Here is a 12,149-nt window from a genome sequence, read left to right on the forward strand (position 1 = left end):
TGGCCTCCCTCAGTAGGTTAAGGATCCTGCATTGCTGTGAGCTGTGGTGTAGGCCAGCGGCTACAGCTTTGCTTGGACCCCTAGCCTGGGAACCTCCATATGCTGCAGATGCAGCCTCAAAAAGACAAAAAAAAAAAAAAAAGGCATGACAATAGTCCCTTTGTCGCTGAGCTTACAGCCTCGTCCCACCCATCTGTCCACCTACAGTTCTACCAACCAGTTATGCTTCATAATTCTCTCTGGTTTCTTCCTCCTTATTCTATAAAAATACTTTCTTTAAAAAACAAAACAAAAACTACTTTCTAATATTAGAAAGCATTGTCTTAGTTCCTTCCTCAGATCATATGAGAACATAAAGGAGTTTCTCTTCTTTGTGGGAAAGAAACCACATCTTGTTTTGTCTCTATATCCCCAATAGCTGACAATATTGAAATATCATAAGCTTTCAGTAATTCAGTGAACCGTTGAAATATTTAAGAAGTGAAATGAACAGGAACAAGGGATCTGTGGGGTATGGTGAGTGTGAAAATGGAGATGTATAGGAATGGCTCTAGGGTCTCCTGGTTGTAGGTGACCAGGTGGACTGTGGTGTCATCCCCTGCGGTAGCAGATGTCAGAGGATGAATGAGACTGGGTGAGGGGAGCGGAAGGAGGAGAGATCATGAGTTCATTTCTGACACTGAATCGGAGTTGTATATTAATGCAGTTGATGGGCTCCCTAATCTTCAAAAACTTCATATATGATCTAGTTGAACTTTTGATTCACAGTGACATGAAAACAACCAGAATGATTCCAATGTTGAAAAATGAGTTGGCTAGCCCCACTGGGCCAAAACTTACAATATTTGGAAATTCTTTATTCAGGATATGCTTCCGTAGATATGTCCTGTTGAGAACTTAACTCTTTTTGGATTTATTTTGATTGTTAAGTTGTACCATTAAAGGAACAAAGAAATGACAACTAGTAACTCTGTCAGTTAAGTTAGAAAATTAAAAAGGACATACAGAGGTAATGAGGCTAGGGGAGGGTGTGGATAACTGAAAAAAAAAAAAAAAAAACGGGACCAGAAAGAAGATAGACATCATAAAAAGAATTTTAAAACTTTTTTTTTTTTTTTTTTTTTTTGGTTAATATAGGGTTTTCTTTGGGTTTATTTGGTTTTGGTATTTTGTTTGTTTGACTATAACCCAAGTATCTACATTTATTTAGAGTTATATATTTGGATATAGCCTTATTTGACAGCCTAAGTTCATTCTTACAATAATGCAGATTTTCATATGGGGATTGTAGAGTTAATATATTATTAATTTCGAAAACCATTTAAATAAATTTGATTTCCCCTGCTATTTAAAAGTTCATTTGTCTCATCATTGGCTTCTGTGATAAAAAAATGTTTAAATTCCTCTCTTCGCAATGTGGAAATAACCAAGTATACCTATTTTGCCTTTTTATAGCTATTTTCTCTTAGATGTTTTATACAGAAGCAGGAATGTTTTATGTTATTGTCGTAACAATTCTAAATTTGTCAAATTACAAGTTATGTAAAAGACTTAATTATGCATTGTGCTACACTTGAACCAGAATTATAAAATATGCGTGTGCGTGGTATTTTGACAACCGCAGTACATTTTAAGAAAAAATAATATCATTTAAAATATTTTCTTTACATATTAGTCTTCAGCAAGCAGAGAAGGGCTTTTCTGAAGTGAGATTAGACAATAGAGCCAACTTCATTTTTTATGCACGTGAACGGAGAGGGCTTGAGGTTATTAGTTGAAACCGAGTAACCTTTCCAGGCTTTCATCTCTTTCTTTTCAAATTTGAATATGAAAAGCATATTCAAGTCAAAGACCATCACTTTAATGACATTTGGCAGTCATTTGATTTATTAGGTTTTAGAAAAAATTTTCCTTTAAATATTTCATCATACTATGCTAATCCTAGTAATATTGCCAGCTGCAGCCTTGTACCTGTATTAGTGGAGACAGAATGGTGTGGAATTTTCTCTGTCATCCTAGTAAAATTTCCATGAATCTACTGAATAATAAAATAACCTTATTGAAATATTCAGATTTGGGTTTTTAGTTAAAGTGTCTTAGAATACATAATAAAAGAAAATGTCTTTTGAAAGAAGGGGGTAAAATTACTTCATCAAATATTGAGGGGGTTTGACAGCAATGGAAATTGTTCTTTATGGGAATATTTTTACAATAGGGTACTTATGCTTTTCAGTTTGATTAATTATACTATATACTTTGAAATATCTAAATGTAATCACTATGGTGAATTTACACATTGATTTATGTTTAACAATGAATTCCTAAAAATTGGTGATATAAGCAAGTCAGTATCAGGATTTGTAATTATTATTTTATCATATAATTTATAGCAGCATGCCTCTGAATTTAATAAAGAGAGATTTAGTTGGGGGAATAAAGAACAAATTTTAAATTGTAAGCACAAACATTTAACTAAGGAGTTATCTTAGTTCTTAATTTTTAAGTCATGGTCTATTATTTGTTTTAAATGATTACCCAAGGAAACTATGATTAGCATATGTCTGTGACACCAAAATCTATTAAATAAGGATTGTAATGAAAATTATACAAATATATATTTTTAGTTATTCTGTAAAGATGAGATAAAAATAAATTGCAAGAAAATATATGTTAAATTATATAAAAATTTTGTTTCTTTTGTTTGAAAACTTATTACTGAATGAAATATGTTGTGGCAGGATATATAGGAGAATGAACGATAGCCCTAGTTAATATGGATTCATATAGCCACATATATTAGCATCATAGCTATAAAGTATTCAACAGGCTTTGATCTCTGAACAACCGAAACTTTCTCAGGTACCATGCAGTAAATAAAAGCAGTGATAAACATGTATTTCATTACATAGTTTGAAACAAGGCCAGCTGATAACATGTCATTCTGAAAGCAATTGGAAATGAAGATCTCACAATTTTCACTCCTGATAGACTACTAGCAGGGTATTTATAGCCTCAAATGTAAATCAGGAGACTATTGCCATGACACTGTTAACTTCAAACCCTGGGGCATTAGAAGCTCATTCTCTCTCACTCTGTCTTGAATAATCTATCATGTGTAACAAGACAGTAGTGTGCGGTGCCTTCCAAAAAAGAAATCAGTGAAGGCCAGTGCCTTCATGTTTTATTTAAAATTGCTAGTGAGGGAGTTCCCGCTGTGGCACAGTAGGTTAAGAATCTGACTGCAGTGGCTCAGGTCACTGAAGAGGTGCAGGTCGGCTCCCTGGCCCAGCGCAGTCTGGTGTTGCCACAGCTGCTGCTTGGGTCACAGCTTGGCCCAGATTCAATACCTGGCCCAGGAGCCGTGGGTGTGGCCATAAAAAATATTTAAAATTTTAAAAAATTGTTTAATAAAATAAAATTGTTAGTGAAAAAGAGTAAAGAATTCTTTGTTCATTTTGTTTCTTTATTGTTTTTTGGTTTTGTTCTTGAACAGTCATCAGAAAAAATTCAGATTGAGATCATAGCTCTAAGCCTTAATGATTCTCGACTAACTGCAGATGACACTATCCAGCGGCTGTTTGTTGAGTGTCGATTCTACACTCTTCCTGCTGAAGAGACACCAGTGTCACTTCCAAAACCCAGGAGTGGGCAGTGGGTCTACTATAACTTTAGCAATGGTATGTACAGTTCATTCGTAATGTAATGAAGGAAGCCAAAGGAACGAGAAAAAAGTACAGTCCTCTAATAGTCATATAAAATCATGAAAGTATTGTCAGAATAGATTAATAAAAGTCAAAACTGTCACTTAAGGATTAAGAAATTAAATTTATGGAGTTCCCGTCGTGGTGCAGCAGAAACAAACTAGGAACCATGACGTTGCAAGTTCGCACCCTGGCCTCATTCAGTGGGTTAAGGATCCGGCATTGTTGTGAGCTGTGGTGTAGATTGCAGATGCAGCTCGGATCTGGCATTGCTGTGACTCTGGCGTAGGCCGGAGCTCTGATTAGACCCCTAGCCTGGTAACTTCCATATGCTGTGGGTGTGGCCCTAAAAGACCAAAAAAAAAAAAGAAGAAGAAGAAGAAGTTAAATTTAGTGTACACCTAGCCCTCTGTATCCACACATTTTGCTTCTTTGGATTTGACTAAATACAGATGGAAAACACGGGTGGGGGGGAATTCCAGAAAATTCCAAGAAGGAAAAGTTGTATTTGCCATGCATGGGCAACTATTTCCATAGTATTTACATTGTTTTACATTTATTTACATAACATTCACAATGTATTGGGTTTTATAAATAATCCAAAGATGATTTAAAAGTATCCAGGAGGATGTGCACAGGTTATATGCAATACTGTGCTATTTTATATAAGGGTCTTAAACATCTTTGGATTTTGATATCTCCGAGGGTCCTAGAACCAACCCCCCTCTGATTCTGAGGGACAATTGCAATACTAAAGTTAAAAGAAAACAAAACAATGGTTTTACATGTTCCTGCTATATCACAGTATCAGTAGAAAAATGCTACCTAGGTCTACAGTTGAATTTAATCGAAAAATATATTTCAAGGGAAATAAAAGTACTGAATATTTTTATCATATGATTCAAACAAATTAATAGCTTAACTTTTTCTATGTTTCTCTTCAATGTCATTATATAGATGTTTATGTATATCTCTCCCAGTGTCTAGATGTTCAGGATTTGAATTGAGTGATATATGTTTTGACAATATCTTTTCATTTTTTAGTTCACACATCCCTTCATAGCAGGTGGGTTTTCTCTTTTAGGGCTTTATCTATCAGCTAGTTGACATGAAAGCCTGCTGGACCAGTACAGACCCAATAGGCACCCAGTAAATTCTTAGATCAACCAACTCTAAGATGTTTTTAAGTATGGTATGTATCAGTGTGTACTTAGAGAAGAGTAAAAAAAAAAAAAAAAAGTCATATCAAGCTGCCATGACTGTAAGTTAAAACTGCTTATTAAATCTTCAAAAGCCCTATATTAAAACAAACCATAAAGAGGGACTGTTGGATCATCTTTAGAAAGCAGGCCATCTCATGCTAATTGAACACCAGTATTTTTTTATCAGCTTTATGAATTGCATTTTAATAACATATATAATCATGCTATTGTACCAATTGGATTACAAATACTCATGGTTACTTTGTTTTGCAGTTGGCATTTTTAGAAATACATTTATTACCTGAGATGGTCATCACAAGTATCTAGAGACCTGGTCTAGTCTGTCCCATATCCACAATTCTGACTACTTACAAAAACTTGAGCAAGGTGTTTAAATTTCATGGTTCCCTGTTTTATCTGTTGAGTGAGGTGCTAAGAACTCTTCCAGCTCAGCTTCTATAATTCTGTAATAACAAGTAAGTTGAGAAGTCATATGGAAAATAATTCATGTGGTCAGTTCAAGAATCTGATTCCTCCTTCCTTTCTTTGACTTGATCTAGCAAATATTTCTAAAAATATTTTCTGGGAGTTCCTGTCGTGGATCAGCAAGTTAAGAACCTCATGCTGTCTCTCTGAGGATGCAGGTTCAATCCCTGGCCTTGCTCAGTGGGTTAAGGCTCTGGCGCTGCCACAAACTGTGGCGTTAGGTCACAGATGCGGCTTGGATCTGGCGTTGCTGTGGCTCTGGCATAGGCTGGAAGCTGCAGCTCCAGTTCAACTCCTAGCCCAGGAACTTCCATCTGCCATAGGTGTGGCTGTAAAAAGGAAAAAAAAAAAAAGTGTTCTTTAAAAAATAAAAATAAATATTTTCCCAAGCTTCCTAGAGATCTTTTAACTAACTGCAAAATATCAGAAAAGGAAGCCATAATTACAATGTTATTAGTAATGAAAGAACTGTGTAGTCAACTAATTTTAATGAACGTATCCCCAAGAAAAGAGACGATCTCTTCTGGCTTTGTATTATTCATTGTAAAAGGTCAGCACTAGACTGGTTGGACTGACAGCAAAATTGTTTCTTAGAGATTGTACATTGAGAAACTTGGCCAGGCAGCAGAATAGATGTTTCTGTTTGCTTCAGGAGCGATGCAAATCATCGTTTGGATGAAACCTGTGGTAAATGTTCAAGTATGCTGAATTTTGTACATCCTCACATGGTAACTTAGGTCTGTTTGGGGCTTTTTGTTAGTTAATTGGTTGGGTGGTTGCCATTGATTTGTTGTTGTTGTTGTTGTTTAATTTTTTCCTTTCACTGCAAGATACACTACTACCTAATTGGTATTTTGAGTTGCTTATGTTTCTGATAAGTTAGTCATTTGATAGCAACAAGAAAACCAATAATCCACTTGAATCAAATTTATTCGATGTCTTATATACCTTTCTGCAGCTTCTTTTCCTACCTATTTAGATTTGACTATATAGAATTTTCAAGATTAATTGAAAAGAATTTTAAGGATATTTATCTGATGAGAGGGGAGAAGAATGTACTTTGTGCTTAGAAGCAAAACAATGCTGTTTTATACCTACTGTGTCTGAAAAAATGAAGTTCTACCTCATCAACAAATTTGAGAAATAATTAATATTAACCTTGTAGAAGGTTTATTTCTCATTTAAGTAGGACATGTTGAAAACATTTATTTTTTAATTATTATGTTTGCATCTCCTTTATTGCAGGGGAATCTCCTTGAATCTTTGGTTAATAAGTAACTATTTCACCTAATTATTGTAATGATTTACAATTCACTTGTTACTTGATATAAAAGGTCAATATAATATAGGCTTACATCTTCCAAATCTTATTAAATGTTAATGAAATTGATTTTATTTCCAAACAGACTTCTTAATTGAGATGGAAAATTTAAAGAACAATTAATACATTTTATCTCCTGTTTGAACACCGTATCAGTCAAAAGGTTAAGTGAACCTCACAGTGATTTTTTTTTTTTTACCCTGTATTATTACTTGAATCTATTCAAAAGGGATTTGTATACTGAGGCCTAAATTAGGTACATAAAATGTGAGGTTTAGATTAGTGATCCCCAGGATTATTCACAGCCTAATTCAGTCTTTATTAAGAGATGTTAATACCAGTTTTACCTACACAAAATATATATCCTCTTAGGGCTACTAACACTGGCGAAGAAAAAACCTAACTTGAATTCACTTGCTAGACATTGGTACAAGAACAAAATATTTGTACTTTATTGGGCTTGAAAAATTTGCTTGAAGAATGCTGAGAAAGCAAGAAAATAGTTTGGGGGAAAAAATAAGATTAATGGTAGGTCTAAAGAATGTTGTCTAGGGCTGAAAAAAGCCTTCTAGGGAAATGACAGTGGAAGAAAAAAGATTAATGAAATCATCAAAAGTTTTTATGAGACTTAGACGGATCTAGGCCTTTAGTCTCTGAGCATTGAACAGTCTATTCTGGAAAAATTAAAGCTTAATTCAGAAGATGAAAAGGATGCAGAACTTTAGATTTGTTACTACTGGGAAGAAAAACTTGGCAAAGATAAGGGCCGAGGGGCTGATAACACTTTAACACAGAAGTTATTTGAGATTCAAGGTTATCAAACCTTTATATGCTTAAACCACCTGCATTTCTTACCTCTGCCAAATGACATTGATAAAGAAAATAAAGATTTCTCCAACCTGCAGAAGGGAGGGGTATGTTTTGTTTTTGTTTTTGCTTTTTTCATTTTTTTAATTTTTATTGAAGTATATAGTTGATTTACAGTGTAGACAATTCAAGACAACTTGAATTGTCTCATGGTAGACAATTGAAGAATCAACTTAAGTATTAGGACTACTGGTTTGCATCCTTTTTTTTTTTTTTTTTGTTATTCACTTTTTGGTATCATTTTTAAGACATATACTTTCCATAAATTTATATCAAAATCTAACAAGTCCTAAACAAATGTGATTTCTGATGAGAATGAAAGGTAAATAGCTTAACTTTTAGAGAGTTCTGATACATTTTATAATCACTGAATCGCTTTTAAAGGATGCCTTTGAAGTTTTGAAATGGTAGATTTTTTTTTTTTAACCATCTAATTTAGAACACTCCACCCTGGACCACTGAATTAGAAATTAGAAATTAAAGGTAAACTCAGTAATCTGCATTTTAATAAGTCCTCCAGGGATTCTGATGCACATTAAAGACTAAGAACCATTAGGCTAGATGAAGATGCCCCATCTCCACCTTGTTTTTGCAAGCAGGAGAGCTGTGGCACTTTTGGAGAACTAAGCTCTTCAGTAAGTAGTTTGAGTTTTTTGCAAAAAAGAATTTTTGAGAGTACTCAGTCAAGAGAGTTGTAAAGGCACCTGAACCAGTTGTAACCAAACAGCACCCCTTTAAGAGTGAAAGGAGAATGAAGTGGCTTCTCTTGGCAGCGTGATGGAACTCTCTCACGTTCCAGTCTGTGCTAACAAAGTGGTTGCAGCTTAAATGGCAGGAAGAATTCTGGCCTCATGTGCAAGAAGAAGACAGTACAGCACAGAGGTTAAGAAGGCAGGCCATGGAGTAGACATTGCAGGATTCAAATTCTAGCTCTGCTACTTTTCTGACCAGGTGACCAGGGGCAAATTACTTGCCTTCTCTGGGTCTGTTTAATCCTCTGTAAAATGTGGGTCAGCATGGTTCTTAACATATGATTTGCAGTAAGGAGAGTATTGAGTACGGTGTGAAGTACATAAATAGCACTCGGATAGTGGCCATCTCTGTGTTTATCTTTGTTAAGAGAATAGCAAATACAGTGTGCTGATCAACTGGATGAAGCAGAAGGAGACAGTGTCCCAACTATATCACTTTTTACCAATTTCAGTGGTAAAGATGATTTTCTTCCTGAAATTAAATATAGAATCACCAAAGAGCAATTCTACTTTTGGAAACACACCCAAAAGAATTAAAAGCAAGGACTATGACAGATGTTTGTACACCCATGTCCATTCACAATAGCCAGAAGATGAAAACAGCCTAAGTACCCATCAAAAGACAAATGGAGAAACAAAATGTAGTGTGTGTATATGTATGTGTGTGTACATATGTATGTATATACACATACATACACATACATGCACAGGTGCCTCATTCAGTCTTTAAAAAGGAATGAAGTCTTGCATACCACAGATGAACCTTGAAAACATGCTCAATGAAAGAAGCCACACATAAAAGGACAAATATTACACGGTTCTACTTAAATGGAATATCTAGGTAGTCACATTCATAAAGACAGAAAGTAATACAGTGGTTCCGGCATGTTTGGAGGAGGAGGGAGTGAGAAGTTACTGTTCAGTGGGTGTGGAGATGATGATCAAGTTAGAGATGATGATAAAATTCTGGAGATGGATAAGTGGCGATGGTTGCAAAACCTTATGAAGGTACTTAATGCCAGTAAACTATATGCTTAAAAAGGTTAAAATGGTAAATTTTGTTACATATATTTTCCTACATTAAATTTTCAAGCCGTTGAGATTCATCAAAACTAATCTAATTTAATTGAAAGATTCTTTATTTGGGTGTTAGACTTTGTTTTTGTTTTGTTTGTTTTGTCTTACTTTTTTAGGGATGCACCCTCGGCATGCAGTAGTTCCCAGCTAATCATAGCTATAAGCTGCCGGCCTATGCACAGCCACAGCAGCACAGGATCCGAGTCACATCTGTGACCCGCACCACAGCTCACAACAATGCAGGATCCTTAACCCACTGAGCAAGGCCAGTGATCAAACCTGAATCCTCATGGTTCCTGGTCAGGTTCATTACCACTGAGCCACAACAGGAACTCCCTGGATGTTAGACTTTGAATTCAGCACCCCCCCCCCTTTTTTTTTTAATTTTTTTCATTTTAGTTGATTTACAATGTTCTGTCAATTTCTGCTGTACAGCAAAGTCTCCCAGTCATATTTATATAATACATTCTTTTTCTCACATTATTCTCCGTCATGTTCCATCACAAGTGACTAGATATAGTTACCTGTGCTGTATACCAGTATGTCATTGTTTATCCCCCCAGTCTTTTTTTTTAATCACTGAGATTACCCTTGTCTTCAAGCAATATAGACCACTATAGTTAATAATACTGTAGCGTATATTTACAAGTTGCTAAGAGAGTAAAAGAAATTATAACCATGTAAAGTAATAGATGTTAACTTACTGTGATAAACATTCTGTAGTATATACATATATCAAATGATTATGTTGTACACCTAATACTAGTATAATGTTATATGTAATTTATATCTCAATATAATGGAGAAAAATTATCCCCCTCAAAAGTATAGACCAGAGTTCCCACTGTGGCACAGAGGGTTAAGAATAATTAGAGCGGCTCAGGTCACTAAAGAGGCATGGATTCAGTCCCCATCCCTGGGTTCAGGGATCGAGCAATGCCACAGCTGTGGCTCAGGTTCAATCACTGGCCCGGGAACTTCCATATGCCACAGCTGTGGCTATAGAATTTTTTTTTAATTTTCAAATTGTAGACACTATGGCTTAAAAACTGTACACCTCTGAACTCAAAGGATATATTCTACCATATCTTGAATGGTAATCAACAGCAAATGCAAAAAAAAAAAAATAAAATCCCATTTGGAAAAAGGATCAAATTTAGCTTGGTGTATTGGTGGCCAAAATGAGGTCCCCTCTCCTAGCATTAGTGGAAAAGCACGACTTTTTAGCATTGATATGTGCTAAAACACTCTATTTACAGAATTTACAAGAACCTTTGTCTTTTTCAATTCCTGAATAATTGGTCACGTTATATATATTCCATATAATTGGCCACATTTACTAATATGGTACCAGGCAAAGAGTGATAAGCGAAGAGATGCTGTTTGACCTTGGTTCTTCCTTCTCTGTGACTGCTAGCACACCCCTACACAGGCCTTTGTGCCTCTGACCATGCATGCCTGAATCAGAGCCCAGCATGTGCCGTCTTTGGCCCTCAGTTAATATTTGCTCAACTCAGCAAACGATTAAATGAGTTGATAGCATCATAATTTGAAACTGAACTCAAACTATCCAGGGAAAGATTGTCAGTGTGAAATATGTTTGTTCCCAGCAGACTCTGGCTTTAGAATTGTCATGGTATCTTCACTCTTTATATATTTTTGATCAGGGATAATCTCTAAATTGAGATCTGGTCACAAGAGAGACTTGAGCTCCAAAAATGGCATCTGGCCATTTTGAAGCTCAAGAAATATCTTCAAAAGCTAAGGCATAGCTGAAAGGCTGCCAGGCTGAGAAAAAAATAATCAGGATGAGAACTGGAGTGTTCACACACTTGAGATGCCTTTTTCCCGAAGTGCAGACACTTATTTACAGTTCCACGTGTTCGCCGCCTTCTTCCTGGTGGGAAGAGTGAGTCAGTTATCTTGTATTTCAGCTAAGTAAAGTCTAGCCACATTCCTGCATGCCAACACGTACCTTCAAAATCCAAAGACAAACTTCACACCCTAAAAAGCCTTTCTCTCCCTTCCGCCGCATTTTTCTCCAATAGCCCCCACCCAAACACCAGCAAACGTCAGCCTGTGGGTTTCCTCAACCCAGTGCTGTAGGATGCCTCTTTTATTGCATGTTGTGGCAGGAGAGAAGGATTAAATTACTGGGCTGTCAGGGAGGACAAGCTCTATGCCATATATTATCATTATCACTCGCTCCTTGGGTGAAAGAAAATGCAGTAAATCCCTCGAATACAAAGCAATAAAGACCGCTGGCTTCTGCTGTCATGACTGCCACTGCCATTAACAGGCAGTGACAGCGATGTGGCACTCTTAGATGTTGCTTGTATCCTTTCTGACAGTGTGCACATAAACCTGCCAGTGACATGACATTAGATCACATGACTATTCAGATTTGATTCTGGTTTCCAGTGCTGCTTTCTTTTCCCAGGCATACAAGTGAGGTGGCATGACTTGCGTCTCTAAAAACAGGTATTTATACAAATACAGAATGGTGCTAATGTAGCATTTTCCTCAGTGACTTCTTTTTGTGGATTTTTTTTTTTTTTTTTTTTTTTTGGTTTAGTGATCTACGTGGATAGAGAAAACAACCAAGCAAAGAGAGACATCTTAAAAGCTATTCTGCTAAAACAAGAGATGCCGAACAGAAGGTAATTTTAAGCATTCTCAATTACCTAATGGTTTATATAAAGTAGATCTCCACAGTGTGCTATGGTGGAAAAAAAGCCTGATG

General features: G+C 35.9%; 1 protein-coding gene across 9 annotated transcripts in view; it reads left to right on the plus strand.

Annotated features, from left to right (window-relative positions):
* RPGRIP1L (RPGRIP1 like) overlaps positions 1-12,149 on the plus strand; it is a 343,331-nt gene that overhangs the window by 72,841 nt on the left and 258,341 nt on the right. For 6 of the 9 annotated variants that reach the window (XM_084960288.1, XM_084960292.1, XM_084960290.1 and 3 more), the window contains 2 exons: positions 3,494-3,677; positions 11,982-12,066. In XM_084960288.1, coding sequence (XP_084816414.1) covers positions 3,494-3,677; positions 11,982-12,066 — 269 coding nt within the window. Of the gene's footprint in view, positions 1-3,493; positions 4,040-11,981; positions 12,067-12,149 lie in introns of all 9 variants that reach the window. The other 3 variants (XR_014805895.1, XR_014805896.1, XR_014805894.1) reach the window with 2 other exon arrangements.

Source organism: Sus scrofa, chromosome 6 (genome assembly GCF_054392235.1).
Source record: "Sus scrofa isolate SSC_HxYL_T2T_F1_AM1 chromosome 6, Sscrofa_HxYL_maternal_Yorkshire_Landrace_v2.0, whole genome shotgun sequence".
NCBI lineage: Eukaryota > Metazoa > Chordata > Mammalia > Artiodactyla > Suidae > Sus > Sus scrofa.